The sequence below is a fragment of the Erythranthe guttata genome, chromosome 4 (assembly GCF_056151865.1).
Source record: "Erythranthe guttata isolate IM_541 chromosome 4, IM_541, whole genome shotgun sequence".
Classification (NCBI taxonomy): Eukaryota; Viridiplantae; Streptophyta; class Magnoliopsida; order Lamiales; family Phrymaceae; genus Erythranthe; species Erythranthe guttata.
In genome coordinates, this window is record NC_142536.1 from 13,183,746 (window position 1) to 13,209,922 (window position 26,177).

General features: G+C 29.6%; 4 protein-coding genes across 6 annotated transcripts; 2 read left to right on the top strand and 2 right to left on the bottom strand.

Annotated features, from left to right (window-relative positions):
- Positions 1-208: 208 nt before the first annotated feature.
- TOM5 (mitochondrial import receptor subunit TOM5-like protein) lies at positions 209-2,034 on the top strand. The gene is made up of 2 exons (XM_012998599.2): positions 209-394; positions 1,686-2,034. Exons 1-2 carry the CDS (start codon positions 308-310, stop codon positions 1,761-1,763), a joined length of 165 nt encoding a protein of 54 aa, XP_012854053.2. The 5' UTR covers positions 209-307; the 3' UTR covers positions 1,764-2,034.
- Positions 2,035-2,381: 347 nt separating this feature from the next.
- Positions 2,382-3,250, bottom strand: LOC105973336 (B3 domain-containing protein REM8). Its single transcript, XM_088817519.1, has 2 exons — positions 2,845-3,250; positions 2,382-2,757 (listed from the first exon to the last, which is right to left on the bottom strand). Exons 1-2 carry the CDS (start codon positions 3,241-3,243, stop codon positions 2,491-2,493), a joined length of 666 nt encoding a protein of 221 aa, XP_088673645.1. The 5' UTR covers positions 3,244-3,250; the 3' UTR covers positions 2,382-2,490.
- Positions 3,251-10,997: 7,747 nt separating this feature from the next.
- LOC105950223 (hypothetical protein) lies at positions 10,998-13,661 on the top strand. Of its 2 annotated transcripts, none has more exons than XM_088816894.1 (12): positions 10,998-11,296; positions 11,429-11,569; positions 11,675-11,723; positions 11,926-11,943; positions 12,026-12,135; positions 12,228-12,341; positions 12,427-12,477; positions 12,570-12,658; positions 12,749-12,809; positions 12,913-12,990; positions 13,108-13,224; positions 13,332-13,661. In XM_088816894.1, exons 1-12 carry the CDS (start codon positions 11,177-11,179, stop codon positions 13,458-13,460), a joined length of 1,077 nt encoding a protein of 358 aa, XP_088673020.1. In that variant the 5' UTR covers positions 10,998-11,176; the 3' UTR covers positions 13,461-13,661. The 2 variants fall into 2 exon arrangements, with proteins under 2 accessions (XP_088673020.1, XP_012829022.2); XM_012973568.2 differs by having other exon boundaries at positions 13,108-13,221.
- Positions 13,662-22,721: 9,060 nt separating this feature from the next.
- Positions 22,722-24,005, bottom strand: LOC105973334 (B3 domain-containing protein REM10). Of its 2 annotated transcripts, none has more exons than XM_088817663.1 (3): positions 23,811-24,005; positions 23,284-23,607; positions 22,722-23,200 (listed from the first exon to the last, which is right to left on the bottom strand). In XM_088817663.1, exons 1-3 carry the CDS (start codon positions 23,874-23,876, stop codon positions 22,934-22,936), a joined length of 657 nt encoding a protein of 218 aa, XP_088673789.1. In that variant the 5' UTR covers positions 23,877-24,005; the 3' UTR covers positions 22,722-22,933. The 2 variants fall into 2 exon arrangements, with proteins under 2 accessions (XP_088673789.1, XP_012853809.2); XM_012998355.2 differs by having other exon boundaries at positions 23,284-23,634; positions 23,811-24,001.
- Between the last annotated feature and the right edge of the window lie 2,172 nt (positions 24,006-26,177).

Genomic DNA, 26,177 nt, shown 5'->3' on the forward strand with positions numbered 1-26,177 from the left:
TAAAGACTCTTGTATCTTTAGTGTATTTATAAATTATAAAAATATGATTTTATTTTAATATAATTGTAGAAACTTTATAAACAAATACATTACAAATACCCAAGCTGATAAAAATTAACTAATAAAAAATGTTAAACTAGCTAATCATAATTCGGTATCGTTTGTACTTTAGGTCATAAATATAAGTATATTGTTTTATTTAAAAAGAAAAAGAAAGAAATACAAAACCCTAACCCCTGCTGCACAAACACCCACCCACAGACGCATAAACGCAGTTTTCTCTCTCTAGAAGAAGAAAAGAGCTTCAATGGCGAATAAATCGATCTCTCTGGACAGTATCAAAGCTTTTTGGCATTCTCAGGTCCACGATCCCGAAAAATGGGATCACAACATGGTATTTCTCTATTCACCATTTCAACCTAATTTCCTTACTTTTCCTCTTTCACAATTAATTACTCTCCCTTTCTGTAATGTTTTTCTTTTTAACGTTGCTAGATTCAGGCACTTCATTTTTTTTCCAGTTCAATTAGGGCTTTAGATTTGAATCCGTTATTTCCCGTTGCTATGTTTTTGTTGATAAAATCAGCTGTGGTTCAAAATTCGATAATCCCCAATTATTTTTCCAACTTTCATCTGTTTGGCTGATTAAAATTAGTTAATTTTGTTGCATCACTTTTAAGCGTATTTGAGCTCCAAATCCCATTAGCTGGCTGTTGGCTATCAAGAACGATAGTCTATTTTACGGCGATTGTTTATGTTTGTAGTTTGTACACAAGTTTAGGTTTAGAAATGTTTTTAGTTAAACTTCTATATATATTATTAATACAGTCGGGACTAGCGAATTATTATATTGTCGAGTTAATAATTTAACACGTTTTCACCGAGTCCGGACCAAGAGAAACTATTATTTAATCGAGATTGTTAATTTATCGAGGTTCTACTGTAGATGGATTAGTAGTTGACTAAAAAGCAAATAGCGTAGTAATCGACAATGGGCAATAAATTTTTCGATTTTTCTTGATAGGAGTATATGAATTTTTGCTCCCCGTTTATTTAGCTGAATGTTACCAGTGGCAAATAACTCCCAACCTTCATGTTGGGCTGGGACGAGTGTTGCCAATGTTTTTGCTTTGATTTTTCGCTTTATTGAACTCCCGTTTAGTTTGTTCTTTCTGTTTTTCATTCTTAACAAGATAGTGTAAGATATTGGCTATCTAGAACAATAGTCTATTTCACGGCCTTATTTGATGTTCGTACACAAGTTTAGGTGTAGAAAAATATAGATGTATTAATAGTTTGAGTAAAAAAAAAATAGCATCTTAATGTTTGGCAATATGCAATACATTTTCGATTTTTCTTGTTTAGGAAATGATGTTTTGATCCCCATTTATTTGGCTAAATGTTACCGGTTGCGAATCGAGTAACTCTCAATTCATCATGCTGGTCTGGGACTAGTGTTTTCAATGTTTTTGCTTTCATTTTTTGCGTTATTTAACTTTCATTTAGTATTTGCTTTCTATTTTTCGTTCTTAACAAGATAGTGCAACTTATCTATTTAGCACTGTTAAATGTTATGTCCGAGACGCTTACTAACAGAGATTATTCGACTGACAACTATTTGGTTTACCCTTCTTTTCTTTGGTATAAAATGCCTTTTTTTCTAATTCGATTTTCTTTCACTGCAGAAATTACTTCGTGCAGGAGGTCTCTTTGCTGGATCTATTATCTTGATGCGCCAGTACGGTGATATGATGGCCATATGAAAATCGATAGTGATAGTCCCACCACCTTCAAGTCTAGCTTGCTTTTCTGTTTCATTTAGGATCAAACTGTTGCTATTTGCTTTGTCTATTTTCTTGTTTTCCTTAAATCCCTGTCTTAAGCGGATCTTCGTCTAAATGGGAATTGCGTAGAATGAGTTTTGAATGTTTGAGAATAATGAGTTGCAATGATTTGTACAAGATACAGAGCTTATTTTGCCGACAATTCTTACTACACTTGGTTCATGTTATTCCTAGATTTGTTTTGAAATCATTCTGGTGTTGAGATGTTTCTTCTTTAATGTTCCGTTGAGGAATTTATTTTAGCTGATGTTATGCCGAATGCTATTTCGAAAATGGGGAAATGCATAAGAAGCCTTCTTGAAGTTGCTTAGAAAGACGAACTGGTCGCATTTTTTTGTTCTTGTCTGAGTTTGTTTTGTGAAATGCATCCCATATTTGAAAAGTAACTAATATTTATGTTCATTTGATCGATAACTTTGAATCGAGCCTGTAATACTGAAATCAAGTTGAAGCTCTGTCATATTATAGCAAGAAAAATGTCCCAAAAAACAGGGTATTAGCTATCAAGTGCGCCAAATAGAAAACAAATAGATACCCAGAAAAGTAGTACATGAATAAGATTGTATCAAGAATCCCTAATACTCCAAAAGGGGAACTGACACAACTATTGAAAGAACATCAGGCAAGAGCTGAGTCGATTGATTGCTTAGACGGTAGCACGGGAAATCTGCACGTTAAATAAAGCAGTTGTGCATCGAGGGGAAGTACTATTATGCTCGAAAACACAAACATCTCCATTCTTTAGCTCGTTAGATACATAAAAATCGTGCCAACCTGAGTACATTCTGGCGCGTAGTCGACCTTTTGTTTGAAGTCTGAGTTTAACTGGCCACTCTCTTCCTTGAGGATCCATTAAAGTTAAACTAGACTTCTGGCTTAGGTTAACTGACCTCACGAATTCTACTGGGATATGCTGAAATTTATACAAAGGATATAGTTATTAGTACCATTAACTACTTGTTTCAAACATGTATATATATATATATATATATATATCTCTGTGTGTGTGTGTGTGTGTGTGTGATGAACTCACCACTCCAGGTTTTTTCTGAGCAAAAGACGGTTTCATTGTCAAGACAAAGTGTGGGTTTCGGGTGTTGTTTTCTTGGCGCTCGTTCTTCGGCTCGACAGGAAACTCCTTTTCGCACGCAGTGTGATCAAACACGGAAACGTTGAAGTGTAAACCACCGGTGTGTTCAAACACTACAAAATCTCTGATACTCAGGCTATGGTGATGGACAAATTGAGGCCATCCATTTTTGAAACATATTAAGCCTTCGCTGTTTCTGCACACATCGATCTTCCATTTCCCTATACGACTTTTCAAAATCGCCCGTTTCGATTTCTCGTCTTTTAGCTTCTCACAGAAAGATGATGGCAGGTTCTTTATTACAATCATAACAAAGATAGGTTATATTTGGGATTTGATGATTGAACCAACAAAAGTGCGCAGTCATCTCTTCAAGGAAGATTTTTGTTCTTAAATATATTTTGCCACAATTTTAGTTCTCAAATATGCTATTTTGACGTTAAATCGACAGAAAAAAGTCACGTGAAATGCACATGACGTTCTTGACTTGACCACTTTTTCACAATTTTTCACTACGAATATTTCGAACCCAAACAGAATTGTTTATCTGCTTTCCGAATTGCGAAGCATCTGTGTGAAAAGGGTCGAGTGTTTCCGATAATTTAGAAATGAGAATTGTGACTAGCTATATGCACCACTATTCATTTTATAATTACAGGGTCGATAATCGTTTTAGTGGTATAGTATAGGAGCTCGAGCGAATATGTAACTATCTCAAGAAAAAATCATATGGTATGATATACATATAATATATAATTTCCGCCCGTAATCTTGTATAAATTACGACTTAGTAAGGCCGCTAATCTCACGGGTCGAGAAACCCCAGACGAAAACTTTTATACCAAATAAATCTAACAGAAGCAGTTTCGACTTTCGATCACATACCAATTAGTACCATGTAACGGTAACGAAATTAAGCTAGCACATTAAAAACTTTCAAACAGAAACTAAAAATGATTCTGTAACGGTAACTAAAAAGAATCAAGAACGTGTCTAATATATTATATATTAGAAGAAGCCATATATTTTATATATATATTCAGAAAAAAAAAAAAAAAAAAAGAAGACAAATGAAGATGCTCACCAGATGGTTGTGGAAACCTGCAGCCGCCACCATCACGTTGAAAAAATGTCTTGATTTTGCAATTTCTCCTTCCATTTTCATTGCACGAGTTGAGTGAAATATATATATATATATATATATATATATATATATATATATATATATATATATATATATATATATATATATATATATATATATATATGTGTGTGTGTGTGTGTGTGTGTGTGAAAAGTGGCGGTGATATTATCTTAGCTTTATGAACATCAACGTAATTATAAGAGACGCCAAACCAGTACAAAGCGGATGACCTTCTCGATAAAGTTACTTCTGCTATTTCCCTATATATATATATTTTTCATTTACGCCTAGAGGTTTGATTTAGGTTAATTATACTTAGATACATGATATTTCAATAATTACATACATTTCTTTTGAGGTATGATTTAGTTTAAAAATTCAATCAAAACTTAAGCAATACTCCTATTTTTTCTATTTTAATTCTCACTTCAGCTAGATAATTAATTCTATTTTAAGGTTTTGCTTTAGACTTTCAAGGCATAATCAATATATTATTTTCATCTTTATACCCAACGAACAGTCATGATTTATAGTAGATTAAAAAGGGGGTTATTAACTTATTTCACAAAACCCCTCATATTCATTGTCCCATTAAGATAGGTAATTGATAAATTCAAAATAATTTTTAATTAATTAATTCACCATTATACCCTTCACCTCACGTTCTCAATTTTTTATATTTTTCTTCAGATCTCCTCCCAACATTCGTCATCTTTTTTTCTTCTCCATTAAAATTTTCCCCATCTGTTCTTTTTTTTCTTTTTTTGCTTTCACAAAACTTTTTTCTTTCACCACCGACACCGCCTAATCCTTTTTCTCGTGTGTGTTTCCGGTTGAAACAAAGCAGCACAAGGGGTGCAAGAGAAGCACGAAGGCTTTGTTGAAACTCGTGCTAGGGTTTCAGCGCAAAAGAATCACGGCTGGATTGGATAGCATTCTTTTTCTCCAAGTCTTGCTGATGAGAATGAGTCCATACGAGATGCGGCGGCACTCAGTGCTGGTCATGTCCTGGTTGAGCATTATGCAACTACGTATGTGCTTATGAATACAGTTAAACCTCTATAAATTAATACAGTTGTGATCATCAAAATTCCACTAATTTAGCGAAATATTAACTTATCGATAAATTAATAATTATTAATTTATACATTAATTAATAATTTATTAATTTATGAAATAATTTTTATTATTATTTTCAATAAATACATTTTTTTTATTTTTTTTATTTTTTTACGTATATATTATTCATTGTACCATTAGTTCAATGCATTATAGAGCATGTTTCACGAACGGAAGCTCTTAAAGCAATAATGGTATTGAACAATTTCATGTTGAGTTATACGAAATCTATACGAGAAGTTCTAACCATGTTAAGAAAAGTGAGCACGAGATTGATGGTAATGTGAACTTCAAAAAGAAACAAACGACAATTAAATTATATTTTATTAAACTTTCATAGATCTATACAATATGTATTGTACCATGTAATTTAAGAATTATTTTTATGAATTATTAATTTATATATTATATGGGGCTTCTTAAAATTTTCGAATGTGTATTATCTTATAAATTTAGCGAATTATTAATTTAACACGTTATCCCCGAGTCGGGACCGGGAAAATTTATTATTTAAGCGAGGTTATTAATTTATCGAGTATTAATTTATCGAGGTTCTACTGTATTATACTTCCCCTTTCATCGTGTTGCCTTAATTTTTAGATTAATTGGATGGCCTGCATTCATATTATTCACTTGGAATATTTAACTCGAAGAACCAACCAATAAAAGGAGAGAATTGAAATTGAAGCGTACATACAACTATAGGAAAAGTTTACGAAATTGCTGAGGAAGAAGATGGTGATTTTTCCAAATAGTGGTTTACGTTTAAAATAACGAGAAGAAGACGATTACACAAACTATGCTCTAGGGTTCATTGGAGAGAAGATGGTGTCCTTTATAGTGATTTTCGATGTTTATATAATTGTGTATATAAAGTAGTTTTCATGTTTATATAGTTGTTTTATACAGAGTGTTTTTCATGTTTATATAGCTGTTTATATGGAGTGGTTGTCATAATGTCAGGCTTTGTCTTTGATAAATTTATAGTGGTTTTCAACAGTTTTATAGTGGTTTTCAATAATTTTTGTACATATTTTTATATAATTGTATATACAGAGTGACTTTTATGTTGGCATAGTTGTTATACAGAGTGATTTTCAAGTTTACATAGTTGTTATAGAGAGTGGTTTTCATGTTATATGGTAGTTATATAGAGTGGTACCATGTTTAAATAGCTGTTTATACAGACTGATTTTCATGTTTACCTAGAGTGGTATTTATTTAAAAAAAATGGAAAGAAAATAAAAAAAAAACCATTTTTAAAACAAATTGAAATTAAGAAAAAAGAAAAACCATGAAAAAACGAAAATAAAAATAAAACCCTTTTTTAAAATTAAAATAAAAAGCATGAAAATATAAATAAGAAAAAAAATAATTTAAAATAAAAAATCGAAAAAAAAATTACAAAATTTTCTTTTAAATCGAAATAAAGAAAACCATTAAACAAAATAAAAAATAAAATGAAAAAAAAAACTGAATTGGCGTGATGAGAGGAATAATTTTTGGAGAAGATTTGGGTGTAGATTATAGGCATAATTTTTTTGAAATTAAATAATTATACTAATTAATAATTAGTGAGGGCATATATGGTTTTTCAGACCCATTGAATTTATCTCAAGTATCATTTATAAATAAAAGAGTGGGCTAAATACAGTTTGCACCCTTAAAGTATAGGGTTGGTAACACTCACCCCCTTAAAGTTACAAATGTATCACTTACCCCCTCATTAATGAATTTAATAGTAAAACTATGACTTTGAATGACATGAAATTTTTTCTTCCCAAAATGCCCTTCTAGACATTATATAAATAATGAATATGTAATAATACAAAAATTCGGCAACTTTACAAAAACTTAATTTTATTATTTCATAATTGTAAATTTACGAATGAAAAAAATTGAATTTTAGTGTCATTTTTGTTTTAATTTATTTCATTTGTAGCTAATAAAAAGTTAACGATTATTCGAATTTTAATTATGATTTTATAGTTTATATAGTTATTTTAATGAGTATATATATGCCTCTAATATAATTATCCCACTTTTTACTTTGAGAATCACAAAATGTATTAAAAAGTTAATAAGAAATTATAATTTGAAGGTCCAAATATTTAAATATTTTTTTATTGAAATTACAATTTAAGTAATTGAAATAAATTTTCAAATCAATAATTATTATAAAAAAAGTTGGACGTTTAAGTCTTGAAAAGATTTTTTTCCTTGCAAATGTCTAACGTATTTTATATTTTTTTTATATAATTGAGATTTTTATTTATATTAGGGTCTATATTAATTAAAATTTGGAGTTAAACATAAATCAAAATAATTTTTTTAATACTTATTATATTTTATAAAATTTAATTTTTGAAATATTATTGAAAATATATTATTATATATGGATCAATATAATAGCTCAAAGGACTAATTGGGAAGAAAAAATGCCACATCATTCAAAGTCTAAGTAATACCATTAAATTTATTAATGAGAGGTAAGTGTTACATTAATAACTTTAAGGGGTAAGTGTTACCAACCCTATACTTTAAGGGTGTAAACTGTATTTAGCCCTAAAAAATATTATCAAAAATCAAAATTTCAATGAATGGTGTTTGGCATATAGCCCCTTCAAAACAAAAAAATGAGAAAGAGAAGGTGAAAATACACAAATGATAATTTTAAAATAAAAACGACACTTTATTACGGTATTCTCCAACATCTGTTTCAAGAGTGTGGGTTCCTCATGCCACATATAATACTCTCCAAATCAAAAAAAATAATCAAACGTATTTTTTTTCCCTCTCTAAAATCGCTCCCCAGATATTAAGTTATAGTAAAATATTCACTGTGTTAATATAAAGTTTTAAGAAATAAAAAAAATGAAATTTATCATTAGTTAGTAAATTGATATAATTCTTAGCTAATTTAATTTTTGCCTGATTTTGTGTAGATAAATAAATAAAATATTTCAAAATAACACAAATTAGCATGAATGGACGTAATAAAACCAATGTTCTAAAATAGCGGTCGTGGTGGTCAATATATCGGCCACAATATCGGTATCGGTTATAAACTTTTACGAATTTGCTGAGGTAGTTTGGAATATCGGGTTTTGTACTGCGAGACAACTTTTGGCGGGTCAAACCGATATATCGGGTCAATAAATCGTTTTTATTTTAAGTTTAAATTAAAATGAAACTAGGTTTTGTTTTTTCATGCTGGTGGTTCTCCATCTTCTTCTTTCGGAGCATTTGTGGAAGAATGCTTAATTATTTCTCGTTCCTTTACTTCATGTATTTTTTTTTTGTTAGACGGACTGGTAATCTCTTGGCCCATGTCCTTGCTTCTATAATAGACTCATCTTGTATTGAATGATCTAACCTTCCCCAATCATTGGCTATTTATGCCTAATGAAATTTATTTTTTTCCTAAAAAAAAAATGGTCAAAATTAACTACAAAATTATTAAAATCAACTCCAAAGTATTGAAATCAATCACAACATTATTGAAAACAAATATAACATATCGAAAACAACTATACCATATAAAATCAACTACTATTAGAGATAGATACTTTACTAGTAAGTAACGTTTGACACACAAAGCATAATGAGCTTAACACAACCGAAGAATGAAAACCAAATGTAATTAGAACTTGTCGGAGAAAATCCCATTCGATTCGATCATATGCTTTGCTAATGTTGAGTTTAACAATGTTTATGCGTAACCGATACAATTCTTCCATATTCATTTCAAAGCAACGTTTCAATACCATCTTTTATCAAATATATTATGCATCAATATAAACCTTTAGTATTCTGGCCAGGGCAAAAAAAGAAGGCTCTCAATTCTTTTGTACGGGCTATAGACACTCAGTTGTACGTTAACATTCGCGTTTCTACAATCAGATTGTATACTACAAAAAAAATGCTCAATTGCTACATAAAGACGTTCACTCCATCAGTGCTACATAAATGGATTCGATAAGCAAAAATAATCTACTATATATACATTCTTCAGTAAAATGTGCTGACCAAAAATCCCGGTAAGTAGTGTGCTATTTTTTTTCCTTTTGCATGTAAAATTTAAGCATTAGTTAGTAGTACCAAACATGACTGTATACCATTCTTATATTCTTGAGATCAGTACAATTCATTATTTTGTTTCCCGTTTCTTCTAGATATGCTGAAACTGGAATTTAAGGATCTAAAAAGACGAAAACTTCAACGCCTTACAGCCAAAGTAGGAATTTGTGCAGAGCCGCCAAGGTGATTTAGGTGCGTGATCGTGATTCGTGATCGAAATCTTTACGTCATCCCATACTTCAGTATTATAATAGAGAAGTTTTAATGGCATTGATTTACATATTTTATGTAATAAAAAAAATCATGTATACGCCTTTAAAACATTGGATTTATTCAGCTATCGACTCTCGAGAAACTCAAGCACAATGCATATCCTCAACAAATCCATATTTTGAGACGGTATCCCGTATACGTCACATATTTCGGCACACAAGCCTCAGAGAAAGGCTGGTGTCAATACTTTTTCAGTTTTTTGTAAGTATTTTATTAATGATATACCAAGGCTCTTTGCTCTCTTTGCTAGAACAGTTAATTGTTGTCATTTTCATAATTGGTAATGTCTAGAGATCCATGGAATCATTAGCTACTCAAGCAAATTTAAATGCTTTTTATCTAGCTAGATACATGTGTGAAAGCAATTAACTTGTGTGCATTGAGGTCCACGTTAACACTATTCACTATCTCATAATCTTAGAATTATTTGTACTTTTATATTTAAATTTATGTATACATTCATTTTTGTATATTTTGAATTATTACAACACATACTTAGTTGAAAAGAAAATAAAAATTATATTAGGCAATAACGCACTATAGAGAGGGACAATTTATCAAATATACCTATGTTACAAAGTAATAAATTATTGATAACAAAAGAATATTTAGTGGTATATGTATGACTATAACTTTGTTGAGACAATACATACTTGCACCAAAAGACGAAATCCCTGAAATTAATTAGAGTGGTGCTACTTTCATATCCAAAGTATCTCAATCCACCATCAAAGATTATAAAAGGCCATAAAATAATCCACCACCCTTCCTATTCACTTAATCTTCATGTGTTCTAAGTTATTTTTATTTTATTTTAGTTTAGTTTTTATTTATTTATATTATTTTTTGCAATGAAATATTGATATTTTGTAAGAAATGGTTATTTTTGTACTTTTAATTTCTTTTTGGTATTAAAGTAAGATAAAATTATAAATATGCATTGAACTATGATTTTAAATTTGGTGGTATTAAAGTAGGAAAAATTTGGTTGTTCTATCCATGCTTCTTGTAATACGTAGGTGGTGAAGAAAACTTCACGTGGGACTGTCGTTGCAAGTTATTTTAACTCCACGTGCCAATCAAAGAAGAAACGTTTGACACGATGAAGAAATACAGTAGTACAAGACAACAGCTCATCCGCATCGGGAATCAACCAGAGATTTTCTTCACCATCATCATCAACAATGAAAACTCAAACACGCAACTCTACAAAACTGAAGGGAAATTACACTTTTCACCCCTCGTGTTTGCACTAATTCCATATTTGGTCCCTCATGTTTATAAAAACCATATTTGGTTTTTCATGTTTTAATAATTTAACATTTTTGGTCATTTTCGTTAATTTACCGTTAGTCATTCAGTTTAGTCATTGAAAGGCACACGCTTGGTTCCGTTACCGGTAACGAAAATTTGATATAAAGGACTAAAAGTCCTGATCTTTTGAAATATGAGGGACCAAATATATTTTTTGTGAATATGGGGACCGAATGTGAAATCGGGTATTTTTAGGCAAAACTGAATATGAAGCCATTGAAAATCCAATAATCTACACTCTGCAGAAAAACTTAGCTTAGGAAGTTCAATTTTCCCACTCAAAATTAAACGGAAAAAAAAAAAAAATCAAAAATGGAGTCTCCGAAGATAGCCATACTCGGAGCCGGAATCTTTGTCCGAACAGAATACATTCCGAGGCTGTCTGAAATCTCCCAACTCTTCAGTCTCAAAGCTATCTGGAGCCGCACTGAGGTACAATCAATCAAATATACATGCATCAATCAAATTTAGGGTTTTCACTTTTAAAAAATTAGGGATTTTGTTTTTCTTTTTTCCCAAGTGAAATTGGACAGTTTGTGTTTGATTTAGTGGGGAGTTTTGTAGGAATCGGCAAAAGGTGCAGTTGAAATAGCGAAAGAGTTTTTCCCGGAGGTGGAATGCAAATGGGGTGATGCTGGTCTTGATGACGTCATTGGAGATTCTTCCATTGATGCTGTGCTTGTTGTTCTTGCTGCCCAGTTTCAGGCATCAATCATATTTAATTTCTCTTGTGTCTGAATTTTTCTTGCTGTTTGATTTAAAAGCGTTTTCCACAATATAATTCATATATAAGTTGAGTGTTTCTTGCAGGTGGATCTGTCCATAAGGATTTTGAAGAGTGGAAAGCATGTTCTTCAAGGTAATTGTCGAAACACGTAAATAAAAAAAAGCAATTCCGAAACTATATAAGAAACTCGACCCTTGATTGCGAATTCGAATGCCATATTCCAATTATTCTTGTTATAAACGTTTAAGGTTCTAGTTGTTTGCATGTTGTAAGCTAAACAGTTTTCGTGTTTACGTGCATGTAATAAATAATACACGTTGCTTGGATTATGAAGAGAAACCAGCAGCAGCTTGTAAGTAATCAGATTTTATCTTATTTCTAAACTTCCCGATAATCGTTAATAATGAATTACATATATACATGATTTTATTCAGCCATTACCGAGGTGGAAACTGCATTGTCAAGCTATAACTCTCTCAGTTTGCCTTCTAAACCAATTTGGGCCGTTGCTGAGAATTTACGTTTTGAACCTGCTTTTTTGGAGGTACGTACGTACGTGTCAAACTTATACTTTTTGGCGCTTGATCGCTTCGTTTATTATACTTTATATATCGTTCGTTGTCCAAATGAGTGCAGGGCAAAAAACTCATGGATGATATTGGAGAAATGGTGAATTTTCAAATCATTGTGGAAGTTCCGATGAATAGCTCAAACCCTTACTTCTCAAGTTCTTGGAGGCACAGCTTTGCCGTGAGTACAATTTCCCGATTTTTCTGGGATTATTTGCAGTTTACCATTTTTGTCGTGTTTCTGAAAAATCTTGATGTTTTCTCAGGGGGGTTACATTCTCGACATGGGAGTACATTTTATTGCAGCATTGAGGATGGTGAGCTAGTCTCCTTTTTTTTTTTTTTTTATAATATTTGTATATATATATATATATATTAATACGATTTTTACGATTAATGATGAAAAAAGATGACTGGATGTGAGGTAACTTCAGTCTCAGCCATGACTTCTAATGTAGATACCACCTTGCCTCCGCCTGATAGCATTTCTTCATTAATGTAAGTTTCTCAATTTAATCATAATATCTAATTATTTTAAATAAATTTAATAAATAAATAATTAATTATTTTTTTCTTGTTCCTGTTAAGTCAACTGGAGAATGGGCGATCTGGAGTGTTGGTAACTGTTGTGTCTGCAAAAACACGTAAGGTAATGTACGAAGTAATTACGAGTCTTACATTATATTCCTCTGCAATATAATGTTTTTGTCTTAATCATTGCATAGCATCGCTAATGTTCTTTGTTCAAGTAGTTATTCTGGCGAGTCGTGGGCTTAAACGGGACATTTCAAATCGATCTGGAGAATGGAGAAGGGAAGTTTGGATGCTCGGTAAAATTTCGTATTTTGAAGAAATGGAATTCGATATGAAATTAAATACCATATAATTTTAAAAGTAGAATATCTAAATAGTACTAATCACTAGTGAATATTGCATTTATATCACAGGTCACGCTTTTTACGGCCGACGGGCAAACAAAGAGCAATTTCTACCCGGGATTCAGTGGTGTGACTGAAGAGCTCAAAATATTTTTCAGTGATGTTACACAAGCAAGCCTGAAGGTAGTAGTAGTGGTGGTGGCAGGGTTTTTGTAATTTTTTTTATTTACAGTTTTGGCAAGAAATTATGTACTATTATCGGTAGTGACCCCTCGACTTTTAATTATTTGCAGAAAGAGAGCATCTTCGAAGCTGAGGCTCGCATGTCTTTTATTGAAGGTGCACGAGATTTAGCTGTGATGGATGCAATGCTTGTATCTGGGAACAAACAAGGAGCACTTGTCCAAGTGAAAAAGTTTTAGTTTGGTCCTTTTGTTCTTGTTTTCAGTTGTTTGTGTGGTTTCTCATAAGTCGAATAAACGGCATTTATTATTATTTAATAGCAATTAAAAAACTCTACCCCTGTAGAAACAGCAAGACGAACAATACTCATGAATCACGTAAGGTTTCGGTGATCCGACGTTGTTACTCCACTTAAAAATGAAATTTGCTATTTTAGGAAAGTTTTAGATAATTCATATCAATTCATTGAAACATCAGATGAGGATTATGAGGATTCGGTCAGTTGTGTTATTTCTGGAATTGTGAGTTCTATTAAAATTAGGTTTAACTCATTTACTATTTTTCCTTGAAAATGATCGTTTTTCCAGGTTTATTATGAGTACTTACTACGTAACTTTATATAATAAATACATATAAAAGTGAGAGAATTAATTTTTTTTATTAGTTAAATATGAACTATAAAAAAACATAAACTTGAAATATTAAAAAAAGCATAAATTGTTAAATACTTGAATAATTGATTTGGGGATGTATGAATGGTAAGAACAAAAACAATTACGAAAAAAGAATTAGAATGTAGACTGTGATCCCTTGTGTATTATACGAAATGTGTATAATATAGATAGTGTATACTACAAATTTTCTAGAAAAAAAAATTATCGAACAAATAACATGAATCGAGAAAACTAAATTAAATATATCATACACAATTGTAAAAAAAATTGAAAAACAAATTACGAATTATGAAAAAGAAAAATTGAGAGGAGACCGCCAATGTTCTACTGATGTTGTCGCATATGCACAGTTGATATTAGCCAAGAACTTATAAGAAAAAAGATACATTAGATTTTTTTATATAAACAAATATTACAAAAAATTATAAACTGAAACAATAAACTAAAACATACATAGAAGTTAGAACGATATAAATGATATGTTTTACAAACAATATCTCCTAGCTAGATTACGAAAAGAAAAATCCTATAATGTGCAGCAAGAATGTTAGTGTGCAAGTTAAAAAAAAATGTGTGGAGTACAAATGTTATGGAATTGGTGAAAGGGTAGGAGTAGTTATAGTTATTTTTGTAGGCTTTAAAAGAACATGTTGATAGGAAAAAAAATATAATTATTGTACTAATGACTGAAATTAAGTGATTTGATTTAAGGGCTTATTTTAAATACCCACTAGCTACCAAATAAACTAGGGATAAACCTAAGTTAAAATAATCATTTGAGAGGCGAAAGTATTATACTACCATTATATGTAATTTTCGACCAAAATACATTCAAGATTTCTGGTCTTGCATTTAGAATTTTCGTTGGTTTATTTTATTATTATTATTATTATTATTATTATTATTATTATGACTATTATTATTATTATTATTATTATTATTATTATTATGACTATTATTATTATTATTATTATTATTATTATTATTATTATTATTATTATTATTATTATTATTATTATTATTATTATTATTATTATTATTATTATTATTATTATTATTATTATTATTATTATTATTATTATTATTATTATTATTATTATTATTATTATTATTATTATTATTATTATTATTATTATTATTATTATTATTATTATTATTATTATTATTATTATTATTATTATTATTATTATTATTATTATTATTATTATTATTATTATTATTATTATTATTATTATTATTATTATTATTATTATTATTATTATTATTATTATTATTATTATTATTATTATTATTATTAGGGTAAATTACAAACACCCCCCTGAGGTATGGTCAAATTACAAAAACACCCCTCTTGTTTGGATAATTACATCCACCCCCTCAACTCCTCAAATTTAGTGAAATTTTCGAGATTATATGTAATATTATAACTTTTGTACCCGTTTTATCCCATTCAAACTCTACATTGTGAAGCAAGATGATCATAATATGTGATTTTTAGATTGTATATATCAGTTTGTGGTGCATCGAAAACTGTATTTTTACGCAAAACGAGTACAAACTAAAACACATTTCACGGAATCTAGATGACTATGTTGAATTTGGCACCATAAAGGTGGAGGTCTAAGAAAAAAACATAGTTGAGGGGGGTAGATGTAATTATCCAAACAAGAGGGGGGGTTTTTGTAATTTGATCATACCTCAGGGGGTGTTTGTAATTTACCCTTATTATTATTATTATTATTATTATTATTATTATTATTATTATTATTATTATTATTATTATTATTATTATTATTATTATTATTATTATTATTATTATTATTATTATTATTATTATTATTATTATTATTATTATTATTATTATTATTATTATTATTATTATTATTATTATTATTATTATTATTATTATTATTATTATTATTATTATTATTATTATTATTATTATTATTATTATTATTATTATTATTATTATTATTATTATTATTATTATTATTATTATTATTATTATTATTATTATTATTATTATTATTATTATTATTATTATTATTATTATTATTATTATTATTATTATTATTATTATTATTATTATTATTATTATTATTATTATTATTATTATTATTATTATTATTATTATTATTATTATTATTATTATTATTATTATTATTATTATTATTATTATTTATTATTATTATTATTATTATTATTATTATTATTATTATTATTATTATTATTATTATTATTATTATTATTATTATTATTATTATTATTATTATTATTATTATTATTATTATTATCATTATTATCATTATTATCATTATTATTATTATTATTATTATCATTATTATCATTATTATTATTATTATTATTATTATTATTATTATTATTATTATTATTATTATTATTATTATTATTATTATTATTATTATTATTATTATTATTATTATTATTATTATTTTAATTTAGAAATTTCAATATTTTAAATATAAATCACCCCAGAATCAATAAAATACAAATTGAAAATACACAAATATATGCATATGTAACTACATGTTACTATATGTAACTAGTAATGTATATTAATACATAATAATGTATACATGCTGTTGAACATTGTAACGTGAAGCAGATGTAACTTCAACCAAATTTTTGACACCTTCGAGGAGATGATCAATGACTTTCATTAAGCTGCAATTGCAAAATCAAAACAAAACAAAATTATTCTAGTGCAAATCAACGAAATTTGAAGAAACATCAAAACACTCAAAAATCAACAAACACTAAGAGATCGAGAGATAGAGAGAGATGCTATAGCTGGGAAATGCTACAAATTTTAAACCAACTGACTCCTCACCCAAATTGCCTCCTACCAAAACCCTAGCTGCCGCTAATAACCACCCTTGGTTCTGCGCCCACAAATGAAAAAATTATAGAAATAAATCTGGCAACATAAAAATGAACGATATTAACATCAAAATATAGATCTCAAAGAGAGAAATCCAAAGGTGGGTAGCCCGTCATATTTCGACTGGTGGAACACAAAATACACCTTCCGCAAGACCCACATTCGTCAAAATATGCGTCGATTGACAAAAATTGCAGAAACAGATCCAAAGATCCAAACTGAATGAAATTACCACCAAAAGAGAGAGCTCGGTGAGAGGAAACCAACGGTAGTTAAACCATCGAATTCCGACCACCGAAGAGAGTTATGACTTCGGGAAGCAACTTCGCCGGTTGGAGATCTGTGGAAGCGGGATTTGAACTGAGATTTGAGAGAAGAAGAGAGAGATGACTGTGAGTGGCTAGGGTTTTAAAACTGATTTTAAAAGGGCATTATAGGTACTTCAGGGTGGCCGAGAGGGGTATGTCAAAATCATTTCGAAATGAGAGGGGTTTTTCCTAGATTGTAATCCACTTGGTAGTTAGTTATATAATTTAGAAATGATGGGGTCTGCAAAATAATCCCTTACTTTAATTGAATTTTGATTCGATGGATATTATGTAAACTCACATAGAAATGTTTGATTTGATTTGATATATTCAATATTAAATATGTTAATAATATAAAAACTAAAGTGGCATAAACCATTTAACTCGACTATTACCTTAAATATTGTATTCAGAATTAATGTATTAAAAAAAATCAAATAATTAGAAAATAAAATATCAAACATGAGTTACGAATTTAACCACCTTAGTGTTTAGTTAGAAAATGACATATATTAATTAGATATATAAATCAATTTAATTATTTTTTAATTACCAACCATTTAATACCTATCGTTGGAGCATATTAAATATCACATAAATATTTGCTAAATCATTTTGATACGTTTGAGTTGGAATTGCTCTAGATATGTACTTAATTATATTTATCAAAGTTGTAGAGAAATACTTATTAGTGGAATATGATATATAGTATATACGATCATTACACATTTTAAACAAAACAATTGATATTCTTAATTTATCTTATTAAATAAAGTGAATAAACGAATTTAATACCAAAGATTTGGAATAGCATGATTATATTTTGAAATATATAAAGTCAATATTTTTTTTATCAATTGATTAAACTTAACTTATGTTCTTCAATTTATTAGTATAATCATGAGAAAATTTGTATTTTAATTAGTATATAATTAAAAAAAAATTAAATCAATCATAAAATTTATTGTCACTAGATTCAGTGAAGAAAAAGAAAAGTTAAAACTATAACATGAAATCCATGTAGTATAATTTTCAATACAATAAATAAATGGGATAATATTACCGCACTCGTGGCTGAAAAAAAAATAGTACCAATTTTCGCAATATAGTAAATTCGAACATGTATCTTTCTTTTATACAGATAATGTTAATATATAATATTAAATTACTACAAAAAAAAACATACTCTCTAATTATGTTCATGTAAAATGTATAATATATTAATATCAAATAATTTATTCTGCATATTATTCTAAAATAAATCCAAATTTATTAATTAAAATACAAAATTTCCGTAACATCACCAATCATGCAACTATAATAAGGGAAGACTTTAAATTGAATTTAACTAAATTTAAATTAATTTAATTACTATTAAAATTAAATTCAAAAATAAATCTATTTATAGTTTCCAAGAAAGTTGATATATTTAGAGATTTATAAATGGTAGTATATACATATATTAATAAAATAATAAAATATATTTAATTACCTTTAATTTTGGAAATGATGACATGTTTTTTGATGATTTATTTTCACCAATCAATTTGCCACATGGGTTGAAATTGAGTACATGTCATCAATTGAAATTGCCAAATGCCAAGCAATTAAGGGTGGAATTCAACTTTTATATATTAAATAGATTTCATCAATTTAGAAAAAAAAATATCCAACTATGACTTTTTTTTTTAATTAGCCATTTGTTTCCGGCGTTGACCGGCAGTCACGCAGGTCTCTGGCGTTAACTTTTTTTAACTTTTATTTTCCTTTTTTTTAGCCGCCGGTTTCCGGCGATGGATGGTAGTCAATGTCGGTCTTCGGTGATTTGTTTAGTTAATTTATTTTTCTATTATGAAAAATTTAATTATAAGTAGTATATTTTTAATTTTTAATTACTTTCCAACCCCAAAAAAAATTCAATTTCAATTGTGGCCCAAAAAGTAGTATTTTCCGTTATTTGGTAACGGGCATGTGATGGCGGGGATCGGAAGTGTTTAAAATTGAACCTGGAGGTGAACTTTGTTTGCTTTGGTATCTCTTTTAAGTTAATTATGTTTAAATAATAAATGGTAGAATACCATGTACTAGGGGTGTGCGCGGGCCCATAAACCTGCGGGTTCTATCAAAACTCGCCCTTGTCCCGTCCGTATGAGTTTTCAACGGGTTTATAATAGGCGGGTTCATGGCAAATTTGTAGTAGGACCCAACCTTTACGGGTCGAAACCCATTATCGTCTAACCCACATTTTTGTTGATAATCTATAAGTTTTACGCAAGACTAATTAGAAATTGAAATGAATCACCTAAAATCTTTGTTGGGTCATTCAACGGAGCCATAAAAATAATCAATTTATATGTCGCCATAATATTTTATTGAGAGTAATTTAAAGATGAAATATTAATCCTAATAAAAAAACACTGCATAAGACAATAGGCGTAAACATCAGCAACTTAATAGGAACAAGTTACGAAAACAGAATGTGAAGCAATCACCTATCACAATATTTTAATCTAAATATTAATGCCCAATTAATTACATAGAATAAAACATGATTTATTTAATACAGAAAATAAATAAGGGTAAGAAACAGATCCGAACAATTCACACAGAATTGCGAACGATAAATTCTCCGACAGCTGCTCCAACAGGGATTGATGAATGGGCCATTCATAAATAATATATTTGGGCCACACTCTACAATCTTAAATTGAAACCAAATATAAATTATGTAAATGTCAAGGTAAAATAAATATTAATACAAGTCTTAACCATAAAATTTAGGGGTAATGGCAAATATGCCCATGACAAGGGCACTTAATTAAAATAGGGACATCCAACTTTTTTGTCTTTCAAATAAATCCACCCCATTCAAACTTATTTGCAAATAAGGAAAATCACTTTATATATACCAAAATTACCCCCAATTCATTTGAAACCCAATTTAACTCCAATTTCATGATTTACACCCCAATTTAGCCCAATTTCATCAATTAACCAATTTTAACCCAAATTTCAATTTTGACCCCAATTTTAACCCTAATTCGTATCAATTCCACCCATTATGCTCTAACTTCTTTAATATTACACATTGACCCCGGATTTTAACAAATATATCACATTAACCCCCAAAACTTTTTTTTTTCAGAAAATAATTTTTTTTCTGAAATATTTTTTTTCCGGCCAGATTCCGGCGTTGACCGCCGGTCTCCGGCGTTGACTTTTTTTTTTTTTTTTTTTTTTTTTTGTTTTCCTGAAATTTTTTTCCGGTCGGTCAACGGCCGTTGACCGCCGGGTTTCCGGCGTTGACTTTTTTTTTTTTTTTTTTTTTCTTAAAAAAAATATTTTAATTAATTTTATTGTCTTGGCTGTTAAATTACTGTCTCCGGCAGCTATTTAACTATCGGAGACAGTAATTTAACAGTTAATCGACTGTTTTTTTTTTTTTTTTTTCTTCAAAAATATTTTAATTAATATTACTGTATTCGTTGCTAAATTACTGTCTCCGGCAGTTATATAACTGTCGGAGACAGTAATTTAACTGTTAATTGACTTTTTTATTCTTAAAAAAATATTTTTAATTAATATTACTGTATTCGTTGCTAAATTACTGTCTCCAGCAGTTATTTAACTGTCGGAGACAGTAATTTAACTGTTAATTGACTTTTTTATTCTTAAAAAAAATATTTTTAATTAATATTACTGTATTCGTTGCTAAATTACTGTCTCCAGCAGTTATTTAACTGTCGGAGACAGTAATTTAACTGTTAATTGACTTTTTTATTCTTAAAAAAAATATTTTTAATTAATATTACTGTATTCGTTGCTAAATTACTGTCTCCAGCAGTTATTTAACTGTAGGAGACAGTAACTTAACTGTTAATTGACTTTTTTTTTTTTTTTTTTTTTTCCTTAAAAAAAATTTATTTAAATTAATATTACTGTCTTGGATGTTAAATTACTGTCTCCAACAGTAATTTAACTGTCTTAGATAATAATATTAATAATATTACTGTTCGGAAAAATAATATTCATAATATTACTGTCTCAAACAGTAATATTACTGTCTGAGACAGTAATTTAGTAGTCAAGACAGTAATATTAATTAAAATATTTTTTTTTTCTAAGAAAAAACAATTCAAAAAAAAAAAAAAAAAAAAAAAAAAAAAAAAAAAAAGTCAACGCCGGAGACCGGCGGTCAACGGTGGTTGACCGGCCGGAAAAAAAAAAAAGCAGGAAAAAAAAATTTCAAAAAAAAAAAAAAAAAAAAAAAAAAAAAAAAAGTCAACGCCGGAGACCGGCGGTCTCCGGCGGTCAACGCCGGAATCTGGCCGAAAAAAAAACAGTTCAGAAAAAAAATTATTTTCTGAAAAAAAAAAGTTTTGGGGGTTAATGTGATATATTTGTTTAAATCCGGGGTCAATGTGTAATATTAAGGAAGTTAGAGCATAATGGGTGGAATTGTTAAGAATTATATTATTGAGGGTATTTTAGACTAAAGACATGGGGATGGGCTTAATTGAGAGACTGTTTTTTTTGTGGACTAAAATGCATTTAAGTCCCATGTGATGGGCCTTTTTTGACATTTGCCCTAAAATTTATTATAAAGACTAAAAATAACTAATTCAAAACATAAAAGACAAAATTTAAATACAATAAATATAGCATTTCAAGCATAACCAACGCCATTCATCTCAATTCCACTGCATCGCTTCTGACTTCATCTTTGCTTTTTTTTTTTTTTCCTACCTTTTCTTAGAGATTTTCGTAATCTTAATACGAACTACTTCCACAATTACTATTTAGTTTATTTATGTTTTTGATATACTAGAGATATTATATTTATTCATTTATATTATTAATTTATTATACTATATAATGTAAACAATATCAAGTCGTTTTGAGTGGCGGGGCGGGACGGGTTTCACAGGTATTAAAAAAATTGTACCCTCCTTGGACCCAAACTCACGGTTCTTCACCATTTTAGGACCCCATCCTATGGATGGATCTATCCATCCGGTCCTAGCGAGACGGTTTTTCACGGGTTTGACGGGTTAGTGGGTTGATGGGTCCGACTTGCTCACCCCTACCATGTTATACCAACCGTATTGTATTAAAATTAACGGTATACCGAGTATTGGTATACCGAAATGTTAGGTATGGTAACAGTATGAAAATTTGCAATACCATAAGTTACGGTTGGTAGACGGTCTTCGACAAAAGTTTGGCAACTGTACCGAATCCACCTCTACCTGAACATGTCCGTTCATGGTTCAGCCATATTTTTTTAATTTTTATATATTAAATATAATTTCATTCAACACTACTATATGTTATAACGAAATGCTAATAAAAAAATACATGTTATAAATAGTACAAAAACCCTATATAATGCATTTTTTATCACACAATTCCTCAGATAATAAATTTTAGAAATAATTTGCTAATAAAATTGAATCATATGAGAGTTTTATGAGCAATATTTATAACACGATAAGTTTTTTAATAATTAAATTCAACAAGGAGTGCCGAATGCAATCCACCCGAATTTTTCCCTATATGAAGTGTTTAAGTACTTGTATTGGTTTTGTTAATTATTTTAAATTGAGCTCATGATCATGAAATCAAGTTCAATCTCTCTCATGCCAAAGAAAAACAGAGTTTATTATCAAGTGTGCCAAAAAAAAAGAAAAGAAAAAACAACTAGATCCCCAGAAACTAGCACATTAAAAGATAAATCAAGAATCTTGAATACTCATAAAGGGGATTCCCTAGACACAAGATGAAAATTACTGCACGTACATCGGTTAAAAGCCGAGTAGATTGATTTGTTAGACGGAAGCACGAGAAATGTGCACATCCATTAAAGCAGTTGTGGATTGTAGCGAATCGGGATTGAGCTCAAAATGACAAATATCTCCGTCCTTGAGATGGTTCGATACATAAAAAGCGTGCCAACCTTTCCACATGACGAGGCGGAATGGGCCGATTTTTTGAAGCTTGAGTTCCACCGTCCATGCTCTTCTACAAGGATCTCGTAAAGCTACACTAGATTTATCACATAGATTGTTCGACCTCGCGAATTCTGCTGGGATATTCTGAAATATTATTACAAACCAAATAGTTAAACAACCATCAATACTAAGTTTCAAAATACGAAAAAGGTGATGAATTTACTCACCACTCTGGCTTTTTCATGAGCAAAAGACGGTTTCATTGTTAAGACAAAGTGTGGGTCTCGGGTGTTGTTTTCTTGGCGATCGTTCTTCGGCTCGACGGGAAACTCCTTTTCGCACGCAGTGTGATCAAACACGGAAACGTTGAAGTGAAAGTTAGCGGTGTGTTCAAACACTACAAAGTCTCCGATACTCAAACAATGGTCATTGACAAATTGAGGCCATCCATTTTCGAAACGTATTAGCCCTTCGTTGTTTCTGCACACATCGATCTTCCATTTCCCTATACGACTTTTCAAAATCGCCAGTTTCGATTTCTCTTCTTTTAGCTTATTGCAAAAAGATGATGGCAGATTCTTTTATTACAAGCGAACAATAAGAAAAAAATAACAAGTCATATTTGGGATCATGTGTGTTTCTTGATATATGCATATATCTCATGGTTATTGAACTTATATCAGCAACAAATTAAAATGCAGTCATCTTCAAATTGAATGAATACAAACAATATTAATTAAAGAAAGATGCTCACGAAATGATTCTGGAAACCGGGCGAAATCACGTTGAAAAAATGCCTTGATATTATTTCTCCTTCCATTTTATCAGTACACCAGAAACCAAGTATGTAGAAAGTTGCTGTAATAATATATATATCTATATGAAAAAAAGTGTTGCTGCCTGTAATAATATTGTTCTCTGCTATACTGTAATAGTATTTGCCTTTGTGAACAGCAAAAGTTAATAATAATAGAGGGCCAAAGAAGTAAAATACGGAATGACCTTTCTCGATACAAGTTCAGTACTTCTCCTATTTCTCTACATACTCTATTTATCTATATTATTCTTTTAACATTTTCCACCTAGACTATCTTCTTAGACTCATCCATTGCACATCAGATATAGTATTCTTTTACTATATTTTTTTTACTTCACTTTATATTTTTCTATTCTTTCTTTTCTAGATTCCCCAATCCATCCACGACCACTATTTAACCACCTATGATCAGATGTAGAGCCCAGGCCCTGGGGTGAGGCTAGCAAGGCCCACGCCCAAGGCCCAATTTCCTAAGGGGACTTAATTTTTTTTAGTTTATATCAGTGTTCTAAAAATCGGCCGAGACGACCGATTAATCAGTGGCGAATAGAATCCAGGATTTTTGTCAAGGGGGTTCGAAATTGTAGAATAAAAATTTAAATATCACTTTATAAAAATAGTGGACCAAAAAAAGTGGGGAATCGAACTCGCAACGGATTAGTGGATTTAGAATACCTTTACCACCTCAGCCAACAGCCTTTTTTGTCAAATTTTCTATAACAGTAATATTTGTCCAAACTCAAGGGTGTGCAACTGCACACCCTAGACCATAGGTGGATCCACCACTGCGATTAATCATTTTCTGAGGCGGAGGCGGTCCCAAACCTTTACAATTTTGGTGTAAAGATTTAAAAAATCGTTTTTTGCCTGTGAGGCGGTTTTAGGCGGTCCGAGGCGGTCAAACCTTTATGGCGGATCAAACTTTGGTGGCAAAAATCGGCCAAAAATCGGTATTTTTTTTTCCAAAGAAAAATGAGTTTAAGCTTTATTTTAATATGTTAATTGTTATTGTTAAAAAACCAAATAGTGTATGCCAAGAATGTTGAAGAATAAATTTAAATTCAAAACATTTGCCTTTTTATTTATATTTTATAAGGATATTTATGTATTATGATCTTATTATTAATAAACTTTTTATTATGTTATTAGGATATATACATGATGGGGATATAATTATGTTTAAATATTTTTTTATATATATTTGAGTATTTACAAATAATATCTAGAAATATATTATATTAAATTTTAAAAATCGATTTATTTTCGATTTATCACCGTCGCACCGATGAATCGTGAGTCGGTCCGTAACCGACTCCGACCCGATTACCACTTTTTACAACCTTAGTTTATATCTATATATACTTATATTCTTTACGTATAAAAAAATAATTTTTCTATTCTTTAAAAAAAAGTTTATTCTTCTATTATTTAAAAAAATTCTATTTATAATTTTTAGGAGTTAGTTTAAAAAGATATGACCTTTATTTTATTCAAAAAAAAATTATTGCATACTTCTCTAGCATTTGCTTTACAACTAAAATATTTAGATTGCATTAATATTTTCAATCATTAACTGATAATGAAGTTTATATTAATACATATTATTTATATTATGTCATTAAACATAATATGGAAAAAAAAAAAAAAAAGAAAAAACAATACAATCAGGGAATTCACGAAACATCATATTACTAAGGGTACAATTTATATATCCTCGCTCCGGGTCCCCAAATACACCGGACGCCCCTGACCAGATGCGTTCATCCACAACTACACCCGTTGAGACTCAATCAGATCCAACCACAAATAACCAACCTCACCGGTGGTTTGAGATGTTTTGGCCCAAAAGCCAGGTTCTTTGACTGGTTCACCAGTTATTGGATTTTAATCGAATCAGGTTTTAATTATTTGACCCCGATTTTTTAAATTTTCCGATTTTAGAGGTCAGACCAGACCGCCTCATTGCCGGATCGAGGTTGAACCCGGCCCGGTTCTGAAACAATGATTTCTATCTTCTGTCCTTCGTGAATTGTTATTTTTTTTTTTTTCTTCTTTTTTTTTTCTAAATTTGAAAATTAAACACCTAAGATATGTAGTTTTAGTTTTCATTATTACTATTTTGATTAAGCAATTCTGTAAATGTGATAATGTGAACTCACAATTGATTTCTACTAACAAACATATGAAATAAAAACTATGTATGTAGATGGTATTATTGTATATAACATATTTGTATAATATAGTTTAATGGTTAAGTCTCTGATAAATAAATAAAGTTTAAATGTGAAGTGTCTTCTATTTACT